The 14,431-nt window shown below is 26.5% G+C and overlaps 1 protein-coding gene, 1 long non-coding RNA gene and 1 other non-coding gene across 7 annotated transcripts; 1 reads left to right on the top strand and 2 right to left on the bottom strand.

Moving 5' to 3' along the window:
• Positions 1–334: 334 nt before the first annotated feature.
• Axed (BTB/POZ domain-containing protein axundead) lies at positions 335–11,317 on the bottom strand. Of its 5 annotated transcripts, XM_074237950.1 has the most exons (6): positions 3,888–4,045; positions 3,398–3,582; positions 3,136–3,317; positions 2,631–2,803; positions 1,713–1,954; positions 335–1,635 (listed from the first exon to the last, which is right to left on the bottom strand). In XM_074237950.1, the coding sequence occupies exons 2-6, from the start codon at positions 3,435–3,437 to the stop codon at positions 1,031–1,033; spliced, it is 1,242 nt and encodes a 413-aa protein (XP_074094051.1). In that variant the 5' UTR covers positions 3,438–3,582; positions 3,888–4,045; the 3' UTR covers positions 335–1,030. The 5 variants fall into 5 exon arrangements, with proteins under 5 accessions (XP_074094051.1, XP_074094054.1, XP_074094055.1 ...); XM_074237953.1 differs by lacking the exons at positions 3,398–3,582; positions 3,888–4,045 and adding an exon at positions 11,118–11,317; XM_074237954.1 differs by lacking the exons at positions 3,398–3,582; positions 3,888–4,045 and adding an exon at positions 11,173–11,307.
• LOC141524223 (uncharacterized) lies at positions 8,368–10,904 on the top strand. Its single transcript, XR_012478678.1, has 3 exons — positions 8,368–8,502; positions 9,953–10,126; positions 10,188–10,904. It is a non-coding gene; the product is annotated as an uncharacterized LOC141524223 (long non-coding RNA).
• A 2,809-nt stretch (positions 11,318–14,126) lies between the features above and the next one.
• Trnak-cuu (transfer RNA lysine (anticodon CUU)) lies at positions 14,127–14,199 on the bottom strand. Its single transcript has one exon. It is a non-coding gene; the product is annotated as a tRNA-Lys (tRNA).
• Between the last annotated feature and the right edge of the window lie 232 nt (positions 14,200–14,431).

Raw genomic sequence — 14,431 nt, 5'->3', positions numbered from 1 at the left:
TAATTCCAAAGAGCTTTCGTTATTTTATACGCCAGAGAAAATATTTATTATCATTATATATTCTTAGATTCATATAATTCTGTGCTCGTAGCCAAAATAAAGCTGCCATGTAATGAAACGCTGTGAAGAAAAATGTTATCCTACCACATGAAATACAGCCGCTATTTTCATCCAAGTTATTGCAAGAATTATTTTTAGATTTCACCATCGGAAAAATGAATAGCTTTTTGATAATTGTTTATTTTAATTAAAAAAAAAAAAAAAAAATAAAAATTCTCCTTTCCTTGAATATCACTTTTGGAAAGTTTAAACAAAAAAATAATAAATAATACTGTTCTGATAAATTTATATATTTATTAATGGTAACATGAACTTGACAAGACAACAATAATCATATATTGCATGTATACACATGTACGTACATCAACATATTACTCGAAATAACTTCAATATTACAATAATAAATTTATTAAAATCAATAAAAATTAATTTAAGATAAAATTAATAAATTATCAAGTCCAACGAAAATATTATTTTTTGGACCAGCCATAACTTTTCAAAAAAATTTCCTAATCAGTTTTTGTTAGACAATTAACGTGCAAAACAATTTTACAATATAGTTAAAACATCTAAAACACATATAACATCACATATTAAATTACTATTAGTCACACAGGACTTGAAATAAATTCATTGAATAGTCTAACTATCGCGTACAATAAAAAACAGTTACGAGATGTCACAAAATTTATATAATAATAAAAATCCAATTAATAGATCTCAATAAGCACATTATTAATAAAACTTTGAATTACCTATATATTATTAAAATAATTAAAATAATTATTTATTTGAGATCAACAAGACCTTTTGTATCTTTTAAGTAAAAAAAAAAAATATAAATTAAATAAAAATGTTCAGTCTGATATCACGTATGATGTATAAAAGTTTTCTATAATAAAAATACTACAAGCTGAAATAAAAATATAATTAAAATAAACCTAATAGTCTCTGTGGGTCTCACATCTGATCAGTCGAAAACACAAGCGAGAACACGAACAACCAAGTCGCCCACGCGGGCGCAAGCTCGCTGACCTTGACTAGTACATTCTTTCCTTCTATTTTTTTTATTATCTTCCCGTTCTTTTTTACCAGGCTTCATCCCAAACTTAGCCTTCGTAGGTGTTTTGCGTCCACGGGGTGTCGTCGACAGTCTGTATGGCGCAATACACCGAGCCAGTTGATCATTATCCTGGTGGTTGCTGTGCCCAAGAATTTTAGCGACAATTGCAGCTGATTCTTCGCTTGACAAGATACCGCTAGCCATTGGACCTTGAATAAACTCTTGATCATTCATAAGAAGATATCTTACACTGTACCAAATTTCATCGGAAACCGCTGAACGTTTATTGTGGGACGTTGGCTCGATGCCACGTCTTCTGCATTCTGATGCTGCCCACTTCTCAAGAGCTTCAAACAGAATGCTTTCTTTAGCAAGTCTGAGGTCATCTCTTGATGCAAGACTCGCTATTTCCTCAACAGTCAATTCTTCAAAACCTTCTTCCCGAAGTACTTCATCCGGTGCGGAATCAATTACTGTCAGACATGCCTTCAGAAGCCTGGTACATGCTATAGCTGGGGTCAAAAAATTCAATCAGTGAATATTATAATTTAAAATTTATTGTAATTTTAAATTACTAAAATCATTTTACCGATTTCAGCAGCATCATTTTCAGGTGGCGCCGAAGGAATTTGTTCATTTTCTTCAGCTTCAGGTAAAGCGTAGAGACTCAGTCCATGATACACATTAATAACTGTCGAAGAGTTTAAGTTTTTTATTATATAATCGACAGCTATTACTGCAAGCTCTGGACAAAGATAGTAATGAGCAGCATCCAAAGTTGCTCTTGCGGTTAAAACAGAATTGAAATTTATTGGCTCCTCTCTAAAGTATCTAAAATATTATAACTGCATTTATTAAATTTGTCTTTTTTTTTGTAACATTGAAGTTGACAGATATTAAAAATTTTTTTGGAATTTTATAACAATTAAATTATTAAAAAAAAAAATTAATAAAAATTTTCACATGTAAAAATTAATAAAAATTACAAATGAAAATTTTTAGAAGCTTTTTTTTATTGTAATTAATTAAAAAAAAAATTTTTTTTAAATTGATAGCTGACCGCTAACTATAGTATTATTTTTTTTTTTTTTTAGTAAATATGTACAACTGGGGTCAATCATTTTAACTTTCATTTTTTTAAACGAAATTTCTATTTGATTTTATTGATATATGTTTTTTAGAAAAATAAAAAATTATAACTAAAATTAAATCAAATAAAATTTATACATTTTTTAGAAAATTGTGATATTCAACTTTTTTTTTTAAATTGTTTGTTTTTTTTTTATCTACTTTTCAAAAAAAATATATCAAATAAAGATAAAATAGAAATTTTTTCCAAAAACGAGAGCCAAAATTTTTTCCAATTTTTGAAGGCAAAAAGAAGCTATCGAAATCTTTATTTTTTTTTTTCACGACATATTTTATCATAAATTCGCCGTAAAAATAAGCAGAATAAAAAAAAAAAAATTTGAAAACATTTTTTATTATAAAAATAAAATTTACATACTTGTAAAGATGATCAAAAGCCCGTTTTTCGACGTGTTGCAAGCAAATAGTTGGTGGTGGATTACTTGGAGGGGGAGCCATATCACCCATGAGCAACGCGCGAAACCATTCTGATTTGTCTGCTAATGCTTGACGGTCCACACAGTATTTCCAAGTGTCTCCAGGTATACCGACCTTTTAGTTCATTTATTTTTATTAGAAACAACAGTATAAAAATAAACTACCTTGTATCTTGAGAACTATTGACATTTTTAAAGATATAAGCTCATCCCGATGTTACACTCATCGAGACCTTTCATTTGAGTACCCACATCAATTTTTCATATATTTATATATATTATATATATGTATATATGAAAAATATATCAAAATGCATGTGGGTACTCAAATGAAAGCTCTTGATGAGTATAACACCGGGATGAGCTTATATCTTTAAAAACGTCAATATTTAAGAAAGTACATTGCAACTTAAGTTGCAATGTAGTTTTTATTTTACTTAGACTTACTTCCAAGATGACTTTATTATGAGGATTATTTTCCTCAATAGTTCGGTCCTCAGTCATTAATGGAACCTGGGACATGCTTTTCAAACAGTCCCCAGTGATCGGCGGTATTCTGGTTTTTAGGAAAAACCGTTTGATTGGCTTAAGTATGCATGTTGGCTTCCGGTAACATTTCGTACCGTCTCCTATAAAACACAAAAATAATAACTTTATTAATAAAATGAATTAGAAACTCAAAAGTTAATTTAAAAGTTTTTTTTTTTACCAATATTAAATAAATTTAATGGATTAATTAAATGAATCATGGTGATTAAATTCTGCACAGCGACTAGCAATAAATATAAAAGCCTCAATCATCAATAACGTTTTATTAAGTATGTTGCTTAAAATACTTTCTTCTATCTATTGATTTCACAGAGCACCAGTAAAACATATCGCGCTGGTTGGTATCTAAATCATACAAGGGTTTGGCAATGTTTGCTACAGATAGCAATGCCTTAGCTTATTATTTATTTCTTCCAGCGCACATACTTAAACCCATTATATATGTTAAAAAAAAAAAAAAAAAAAAAAAAATGGATATAAATTAATCTTCAATTCTTCGCTACATATTTACAAGGATTTGTTTATTTAAACTACTGAAAAAACAATATTATGATATGCAATACCGATTGAATCAGCAACGAATTTAACGTGCACTAAATTACTAAATTTAAACCAACTGAGCAAATAACAATGAAAATAAATGTCATTACTTAAATTATTTCGGCGCATTTTGTTGGAACAAAACAAATTAACTGAACACAAAAATTAGCATTGCAAAGCTTAAGACACAGTGGGTTTTGATAAGCTATTTGTTTTGCTTGAGTAAGAAGTAATTAATCCACAGCGTTCTCTCAAACGAGTGCTCTCTTTCAACTGCGAGAAATCAACTAAGAGTACATGTCGATGTTATGTGATATGTCCTCTTTTCCCTCCGACTTTTTTTCTCTTACTCTGTGAAGTTCCTATACTTATTACTCATATGAGTCAGAGTAACTCGCATCGGTCTCTATCGATGAACATTGACGCATTCCGTCAGTCAGTCGAGGTTTATGCGATTGTTTACTAAACAATTCGTAAGGGCCATTCAAGCGGGTGAACTCATGAGAAGTATAAAGGAATGTGTTCCAGGGAATTAAATATTGCTTGATAATAAATATAAAAAATTCAATTGAAACACAAATAACATAAAATATGTCTCGAAATATAATGAGTTCAGTGTATGTTCGAGAAATAACGAAAAAAATATAAAATTGTTATGGAAATTAAGTTAGTAGACATTTAAAAATTTTTGAGATCTTTTTTCATTAAAAAAATGATTACAAAAAAATAAAAAAAAATTTTTATTTGTAAAAAAATTTTTAAATTGTAAGTGGAATTTTTTAAAAATATTTTTTTGTTCTAATTTAATTATTTAAAAAAAAATAAAAAATGTCGACTAACTTTGGTATTATAAATTGTGATGAAAATTAAGTTAGCGGAGAATAAAAATTTTTTTATTGATAAATTATAACAAAAAAATTAAAAAAAAAAATTCATTTGTAAAAAACTTAAAAATCTATAAGTGCAATTTATGAAAAAAATTTTTTAGTTATAATTTAATTAAAAAAAAAAATCATAAAATTAAAAACGGCCAATTTTAGTATTATAAAATTGGAGTATTTAAATCCTTGTTTGAATTAAATTAGTAATAACGACACCTGTCTCTAATTTTAAGGTTTATTATTTTAAAAAATCTAGATCCAACTTAAAAAAATTAATTTTTATTAAAAAAAGAGTTTTTTGTTATCAGGAAGATCGTGGTAGAGTTCATATGTGGAGTGTAGACCACAAGTTCTCACTCTTGGTTTTGTTTGCAGCATGTAGCAAACTGACACTCCCATCATAAAAATTTTAAGTACCTTTTTTTATTGTTTTTTAAGTAATCATTGATTCACTTAAGTTAAAAATAGAAAAACATCTTAATTTCAGATAAAAAAAGAAGAAATATGAACTGACAAATTATTGTTTTTATAAATTATAGTGAAGAAATATTGCATCAGTTGTATTGAGGACATATTATTGTGGTACAGTATACAAGAACGTACGGAGTAAAATAGACGTGTGCCAGCCTTGGGATCTAAAATATAAGCATCTGCAGGTGTTTAACACATCAGTTTCTAAGATCCAGCAATGATTTTCTGTCTATTTTATGGTGTTATGGAAGAGTAAAAATTAAAAAATTATTATGATGCTGCACTGAAGAAAATTTATTCATCAGTTGATTGGTCAACATCGAAGTACCATCAGTCATCAGCTATTGAGTTTATGTACGTGTGCAAACGTATTGTATACATCAGCACTTATCTCGTATTTTATATATTTATTGTCATATAAATCTTTTTTTTATTATACGTATATACTTCATTAAGTTATGATATTGAAATTAAAAGATTTTCGACAATTTTTATAATTTTTTAACAATTAAATTAAAAAAGAAATTTAAAAAAAATATATCAAAATAATTTTTTTAAATATTTGCTTGGCAATAATTTATTCTTTAAATAAAATATTAAAAAATTGTCCAAGTGTCTGCTAAATTAAATATAATTTTACATTAATGTAAAATTATATGTTTTTTTTTTAATTTTGTAAAGTATTTAAAAATTTTGCTAGATTTTGTGAGTCATATTTATATTTACAGCAGTTTTACGACTTAGATATCCATTAAATATGAATGATATTTTGTTTTTAAATAATGACGTGATACAATTTTTTAACAATTAAATTATAAAAAAATTCAATTAAAAAAGAAATTAGAAAAAAAAAAAAACAAAATTTTTTAAAATATTTTCTTGGTAATAATTTATTCTTTAAATAAAATATTTTTAAAAAAATTGTCCAAGTGTTTGCTAATTTTACATTAATGTAAAATGATCAATTTTTCAAATTTTACAAAGTAATTAAAAATTTGGCTAAATTTTATGAGTCATATTTATATTTACAGCAGTTTTACGACTTAGATAGCCATTAAATATAAATGATATTTTGTTTTTAAATAGTGACGTGATACTTGGCTACTTGTCATGAATTTAAGTTTAAAAATAAACCAATGAGAGTCTAGATATAAGACTTAAAGTTATCTTATATTACTTAACTACTCAATTCAAATAAAATAATCCAATTTAAGTAAATTAATAGCACCCGCATTTTCGCAGTCTACTGTATTACTATAGCTTCAATTTAAAATTAAGGGAAGAAAAATTCCCAGAGAACTATAATAATTAAATGAGTATGTGTATTCAATGGTATTGTTATTGTTATTGTCAATGAGTGGGTATTGTAAAACGTACAGTGTGCACAGATGTCCGCGCGTATGTTGTGTGTGTAAAACATGTTGATGTATGGAGGTAAATAAACCGAGCACGATTGAATGAGTCCTTATGTACTGGTATTGGTTTTACTACAGCAGAATGTCAATGCCATGCTTATGCATTGAATCTAAGATACGATTGATATTAATATTAGTTAGTCGTAAATCATGTGACGAATGGTGTAGTGATCGATCCGAATAAATCAAGGGCCGAGGTCCTTCTGTTTCTTTTTGAATTGCCGCGTTTATCTGTGAAATTTAAATATCACGGACTTTATCTAATTCCAAGGTTTTATAGAGAGAATAATAAAATCTAATGGTGACTAAACGGCTTAGAGCTTTCAAGCTAATTTCATCCTGAGGTTTTTAAATAAATTGTCGATCAGATATCCTGCTGTTTATACAATACTGTTTATCACTTCAAAGTTCAAATAATATTTGTGTGCGGGTTCAAGCTCCGTCTGCACAGAAAAAAAAATTTACTTGATTCAAGAGAAAAATTCTTGATCCAAGAATTTAATTTTGAAGAAGATAATTATCTTGAATCAAGACGAAAAATTTTTGAATAAAGTAAAATTTCCTTAAATCAAGAATTTTTTTATTCAAACCAAGGATACTAAGCTCTTCAGAAATATATACTTGATTCAAGAACATTTTTTTTTTCTGTGTAGGCTCTCCGAATTATTTATTTCGGTTACCGAAAAATTCCCACTGAGTAAGATTCCCCTTTTCCCTTTATTCTTTATTTCCCTAGTTCAAAAATTTGTCTTTAATGACAAATTTAGCTATTAATTATTAGCTGCTAATTATCAATTTTTAGATAAATACACTGAAAAAAAAATTAACTTAGAATCAAGAGTAAAATTCTCGAACCAAGAAAATAATTGTGAAGAAGCTCATTGTCTTGAATCAAGACAAAAAATTCTTACATCAAATAAAATGTACTTAAATCAAGTGAAATTTTTTAGTTTAAAATTTTTTAAACTCAAACCAAGAAGATTAAATTCTTCAAAATTATTTACTTGATTCAAGTAAATTTTTTTTTCTGTCTAGAGATTTAAAATAAGTTAAATTCTAACGATGGGCCAGGAATTATGAATTAAAGATTTATAAACCGATTATAATAGAAAAATGTAATTGGAAAAAAACATTCAATAAAATATAACTAATTATCAATTTTTAAAAAATTGCAGCGAATTAAAAATTGAAAAATTAATCTAAAAACTTCATTTAAATTAAAACAAATAAATAACTTATAAAACTTAAATTAATGGCGAGTCTTGGAATAAAAAAAAAATAAACCTTGTACAACAGTTTAGTCGAGAGTTAACTTAAATAAATGCGCAAAAATTATCCAAGGAGAAAATTGTAAGGACAATTTAACAATAAGACAAATGTGCGAAAATATTCAGCATCCACGTGATGATTTCCTGAACAATTGTGCCGATGTGTGAAAAAATATGCTCGCTAATAAAATCATTGAGCGTTTGGTAACTTATTATTTTTTAAAGATGTTTTATGCAGATTTTTTTCTTATTAAATAAAAATATGTGATTTTAATTTATTAGTGCTAAAACTACTTACGAGATTTGAATCTCTTAGAGTATATCCATAATTTGATAATGTACATTTTTTAAATTCACACTCGGGCTCTGGAGTAAGTAACGATATAAAATATGACACTTGCACTGCACGGCGGTAAGCAGTAGAATAAACGTACGCGAGTTTCTTTGGATTGAATGAACCAAAACATCCGGTTGATCCGTATTTACTATCGGAATAGTGCGATGGAAGAAAACCAGAATAGTAGGAGGGAAACTGTATTATAAAGCAACGGAAACTCTGGATGTATCATGGAATTAAATGTAAAGAAAATCCTAAGCAGCCTCAGGGCATTTTGAGTTTAGAACAGTTTTTTTTTATGCTATCATAATTTTCTAATAGAAGATTTTATGGACGGAATTCTACTATATGCTGTGAGTCAGCGCTGATGTTTTTATTCAGTGTGATAATATTTTTTTTTTTTTCGTTTTATGCCATAAAAACAACAAACTCCACGGCTTATCACCACGTTAATAAGCTAGTGAACACATAATTATTAACAAGTGCAACTTTTTATCTATAGTGTATTGATGTTGAATGAGGACATGGATAATAGTCCTGACCAACTCAACAATAGTATTATACAAACTAAAACTAAAACATCATTATTTTATTCTTGCGTTAATATTTTACAAATAATATAATTAAGCTATTTTCTGGCTTAATAGATGAAGAATTAATTTTTTTTTTATTTCATTGAGAATTTTTTGGACAAGGATAAAAAATTATTCTTTAAAAAAAAAATTTTTTTTTGCGTCATAGAATGAATTGTTTCTTATTTCTAAATGGTTTATATATTCTTTATACATGTTCATAATTATATTGATGACCAATTACTCACTTATGAGTCTTCTGATAAAAAATTTATAGTTCAGAGTATGTGACTGAATTTTTAAATTAATTATAAATGATTCTATGACATAAAATCAATTAATCTTTTTGAACAATGCTTAATCAATTTTTACCCAAAAATTTTACTTTCTATAAAAAACTTACACTAAATTTGAATTATATCTGAAAAACATGTGTTCTTAAATTCAATTCAAAATACTAAATAAAATTTTGAAGATATAATAAACCTATAAGTATACTTCTTTCGTTTTTAATCATTTTATTAATTTAACTATCTTCAAAATCCTGAAAAAATAATTTTAACTCAGAAATAATGATAATATTCAATTTTTAAAAATCAAGCGAAGAAAAATTCTACAAATCTTTAGATTTATATTTTAAGTGAATTACTGTAAATATAAAAAAAAGATATTGAAGGTAACTGACAGCTGTCAATTTTTTTAATTTTTATAACAAGTCAATTATAATTAAAAAAATCCTAAAAAATGTCATTAATAATTTTTTTTTAATTTTCACATGTGGAATTTTTTTATTAAATTTATTTCATGATAAATTCATTGTTATAAAATTAAAAAAAATTCATATTGTTAGTTTCAGTGTTAAAAAAAAATTGTAAGAATATTTTTTTTGTGGGAAAAAAATTTTTTTTTTTTTTTCATAAAAAAATTGTTTCACTATAAATTCACATTAATTTAACTACGCAAACTATATAAAAACTATTTTCAAATATTAAAAAATTTTGTTTTCAATATTTAACACTTTTTTATGTTAATTTAAAAAAATTAACGCAAATAAATGTTCAATTAACAGATAAAATATTAAATATTCAACACAAGATTGTTTGACGCAATAACGCGAAATTTTTTAGTAACTTTAAAATCGATTTTAACTAGCTAAATATTTAAAAATAAGAAAACAATAAATTTACCAATTACTAATATTAAAATTCTTATCTACCGACTTAAAACACAGTATTTTACAAGAACAAGACATTGATGTTAAAGTACGGGACATGATAGGTTGATTTGGAATAATTAAACATCGGCAATTATCAGCTTTTGCAATGCGTTCCGCCAGTTTATGGAAATTTATAGCCAAGTGTTAGCAATAAGATGTAAAAAGAGTAAACGTTTGTTTAACAAAAGGGTATGTAAAGCGAAGCACCTGGTACTTTTAATAATATTAATTCATCTCTTATTATTTACAGACACGTGCTACCAGATGAATCATTTTTACAATACAATTACTCAATATAGCTTCTTTTAATTATTTAATTAGTACAATTGACAATGTGGTTGTTATGAAAATAAATAAAATTAATTAATAACCGATAATTAAATAGCTGAGTCACTTCATCAAGATATAGAGTTGTGTGGGAAAGAAAAGTTATGGAAAAAGAGGAAAGAGGAGTGAAATCGTACATAACGTCAACCCCTCGGAGGTTGATCAATACTCTCGGAGTACAGTTTGATATTGCGAAACACTAAACTATACTTTCATCTACTTTGTCTTTCTTTCTTTCGCTCTTTCTTTAAGAATATAAATATAAATCTTACGCAAAAAACTTGCAGTAGATAAAGTAAACTTTAGTCAGACAGGATTAGGAAAATTTTACTTCTAAGTTTTATTTATTATTTATTATTAGCGAAAAATTACGACTCTTAATTTTAAAATTTACTATTTATAAACACGTATAATAATAATAAAATAAAGAAGGATAATTATCAGCGATTACAAACAAGCGGCGACGACTACAAAAAGGAGTTTATAAGTCACAAGTTTCTTGTCATATTTAAAGATAGTGTACGGCATTTAAATGTTTGGTCTTGTTAAACTTAATTACTCAATGTATTATTTTTTATTTATTTTATTATATTTCTTCTTTTAATAATAAATTATATTTATTCTTTCAATTATATTAAAAAAAAAGTAAAATTTTATCAGAGATTTTATTAATAAAAAAAAAAAAAAAAAATATTTTAGATATTTTCCTTGAAAATTAAAATTTTTCATTTACTAACTATTAAATTAATTCCCCCTATTAAATTAATAGCTTCTTTAAAAAAAAAATTTTTTTTATTTAGAATTGAATCTAGAAATTGAGTTTTTAAAGTTGGAAAATTTTTTTTTAAATTACCTGGTTAATAAAATGAAATTCCGTTAAAGGGTGGTTTGAATGTATGCACTATTACCTTCACTCACTGTTTGCTATTAAAAAAAATTCAACCAAGTGTGACACAGAATAGATAACAAAAACTGTTTAAAATAAATTTAGTAGCGCGGTGGTAATCTTATAATGTGTATTGGCCGATGACTGGGGCTACAATGAGCATATGATTTGCACGAGTGCGGAACCATACATTCCGGTGGACTATTTCATTGGTGATATTCATAGCCAGTAGGAAGCTACATCGCGCAGACGCTAGGCCTTTTCAGCCCTCATTATTATTTCTATAATGCTAGGTATTTCAATATTAATAAGATAAGAATATATTGGATTAGATTGGAAATATGTAATGAAGAAAAATAAGTTTGAGGTCGAGAAACTGTCGGCAAATTTAAATTTACATTCAATACACGGTTGTTAAGATACTCTATAATTACTCTAGGATTCATTGTTACTCCGAGAAAGGTGGACTTATTTGCGTTTTGTTAAGGAGACAAGTTACTTTGTATATACTTTTATTAAAAGTATCAATTATTGTAAAATTCTATTTTTTATTGCATTTTTACTATTCATGGACTTGAAAATTTTAATTGTTCAGAAGTAATTTAAGTTACTCACTTGAATCATCGTTTGTTTGTGGATCAAAATTTTCAAAGATAATAATTTTTATTTATTTAATTTTTCAGAAAAGAAATCCTTACTTTTATATAATTACCTCAGATTTTCAGTTTTGTAATTATTTTTATTGATTTTCAAATTGTTTTTTATTACAAAAGTATTGTTGGATTATACATTGAAATTTTATACTCTTTTTTTTTCAGTGTGGAATGTTTGGGTCATTCAAATAATTTATAATTGAACTATTGCTGCATTAAAAATTAAAAAAAATCACCCTCTAGAAAAGTGATGATAAAGCTAATTGCAGTTTTATGTTTTTCTTCTAAAAAAATGAGAATTTCGAAAAAAACGCTCTGATGTAAAATAGATCATTAAAAAATCTTTGACGTAGCGGCGCGTTTTTTTTTTTTAAATCTTCTTTGTTTAGAAAAGAAATGAAAAGCTGCAATCATAGAGACCGGCTCTTAAAAAAGTGAAATCTGATTATTGAACTGGTGATTTTTACAATGTAAAGCTTTGGTAATAATTTTGAATCCTTCAAATAGAGTTCTATCTGGTTGACTGTAAGGGTGATTTCTTCTTTACACAAATATTGTAAAAAAAGTGCAGGCAACGAAATTCTTATTTTTTATCATGAGAAGAAATAAAATAGATGGATTTCTAGAAATTGTACCTCAAATAAAGTTCAAAAATTATTTTAAACTTTCATAAAATCGCTAAAACTTATCACCAAGTCAAATATTCGTGAGTCAAAATTAAATCAATTAAGGAGGTCTTCTGGGTTGAGCATTTTTTTTGTAAAAACCAGTGAAGAAATAAAACTTTGAACTTTTTACCATTTATTTATACATATTTCAAGAGTATGCATCGGCTTTGACTTTTTCCTAAAATAAACTATCTTTTCTCATCCGAAAGTTTACAAATAAAACCACGAAAGAAGAAATTTTCAATCTTTTAAAAACATGAAAAAGCGAAGACACAGGAAATATATAAAATGTACAATATAAATTGTTTTGGATTTAATCTTGAAAAATCTTAATCAAAAATATTATTTCTAAATTTTGTAATTTATAAAGAAAATATTCTTCATCCTGTAAATTAAAATAAATTGTAAAGGATTAAAATACTAAATTAGTTCTCGATACTTTATAAATTAATAGATTAAAAAATTTTTAAATTTCAAAAACTTCATACGTAGCTATATATATATCGATCTACTCCGAAAAAAATGTTAGTAAACAATAAACCAAAAAATGAGCTCAAGGTCAAGGTGAAAGCTATATTTTTAAAACTTACAAATCGACATAAACTTTTTTAAAATAAACGGTGAACTAAATACTAGTAGAAGTATTTTTAAAAAAGAGCCCCAGTGCGTCGGAGTAACTAAAAATAAATTGCCAAGTAAGTACAATATTACATTGACAAGTGCGGTATAGTATTCGAATTCTAAGAATTACAATAAGCAACCCTCTTATTCACCCTCCAGGACCTGCATAACTGTAATGTGTATATCGATTCCTTGATATAAGTACTAGGTCGATCCTAGGCCTCACCTAACTTTCCCTGTCGTTTATAATTTTACGAGGGGAAGAAATAGGTCACTGAGGGTTGTAAAAAGGATTCACATTTTTTACAGTGGTAGTTTTTTACGCATTTAATTTTAGATAAAAACGAACATGGGTGGTTGAGAATAATTTATGGTGAAGAGATTAAACTACTGGCAAGGACTTACCGAGTAACAGCATTGGCTGATACTTAGATCACAGTAACTCCGTTTATATAAATAATTATATTGAACACTTGTATTGAGGAAACTTGATAATAAATTATTGTTTACCTCGAGAGTAAACATACAATACTGAGGTCCAGTAGTACCCAAATAAAATATCAATATCTTCCGAGGTCGCAAGGGAATGGCGTCTTGGATATTATATCTTTAATTATATAAAAACAGATTTATATATGATTTAACTAAAAAATCTGTTTGACTAACAGCGTGTAGAATACGAATAAAAAATTTTATATAAAAACACAAGTACGTGTTAATGTTGCGAAAGCGTTGGAGACCTTTCGCTCCAATATTTCATCGACATTTTTATAAAATTCATTACTTTGTTATAAAAAGTTAATAATTCACTTCTCATTGTTACTATTATTATTTCCACAGATATATTTGATTTTATTTATGCATTATTATTTACATAAAATTATAATTATATTGTTTATGAAGTAAAGATTACTGTTTCTGTGGAAAAAAAAGAAGTTTTACGGTTTTCTACTTGGCTATAAATCAAAACTATTAAGTATGACTTATATAATGAAATTTTTATGGCTTAAAAATGCAAATAAGGCAAAAATAACCGCCCAACGTGGGGCTCGAACCCACGACCCTGAGATTAAGAGTCTCATGCTCTACCGACTGAGCTAGCCGGGCTTGAGATACGTAAAAACACGTGTTCAATAAAAACAACTCCGAAATTTTGCTAGAAATTTTCAATTTTTTGAGTGTTTTAAGCCAAAAAAATATAAATTTTACATTCAATTTACAAAATATTTACAATATTACATAATTAAAGTACATAAAAACCCAAAAAAAAATTTTTTACTCCAAAAAAAAAAATTTTTTTTTTCGGAGTAAAAAAATTTTTTTTGAGTTTCTATTTATT

The sequence above is a fragment of the Cotesia typhae genome, unplaced genomic scaffold, assembly GCF_013202065.1.
Source record: "Cotesia typhae breed Kobodo isofemale line unplaced genomic scaffold, CoteBio_Ctyphae contig_22, whole genome shotgun sequence".
NCBI classification, from domain to species: domain Eukaryota; kingdom Metazoa; phylum Arthropoda; class Insecta; order Hymenoptera; family Braconidae; genus Cotesia; species Cotesia typhae.
Note: the sequence above shows the minus strand (reverse complement) of the source record. Positions and strands in the feature narration are given on the sequence as shown.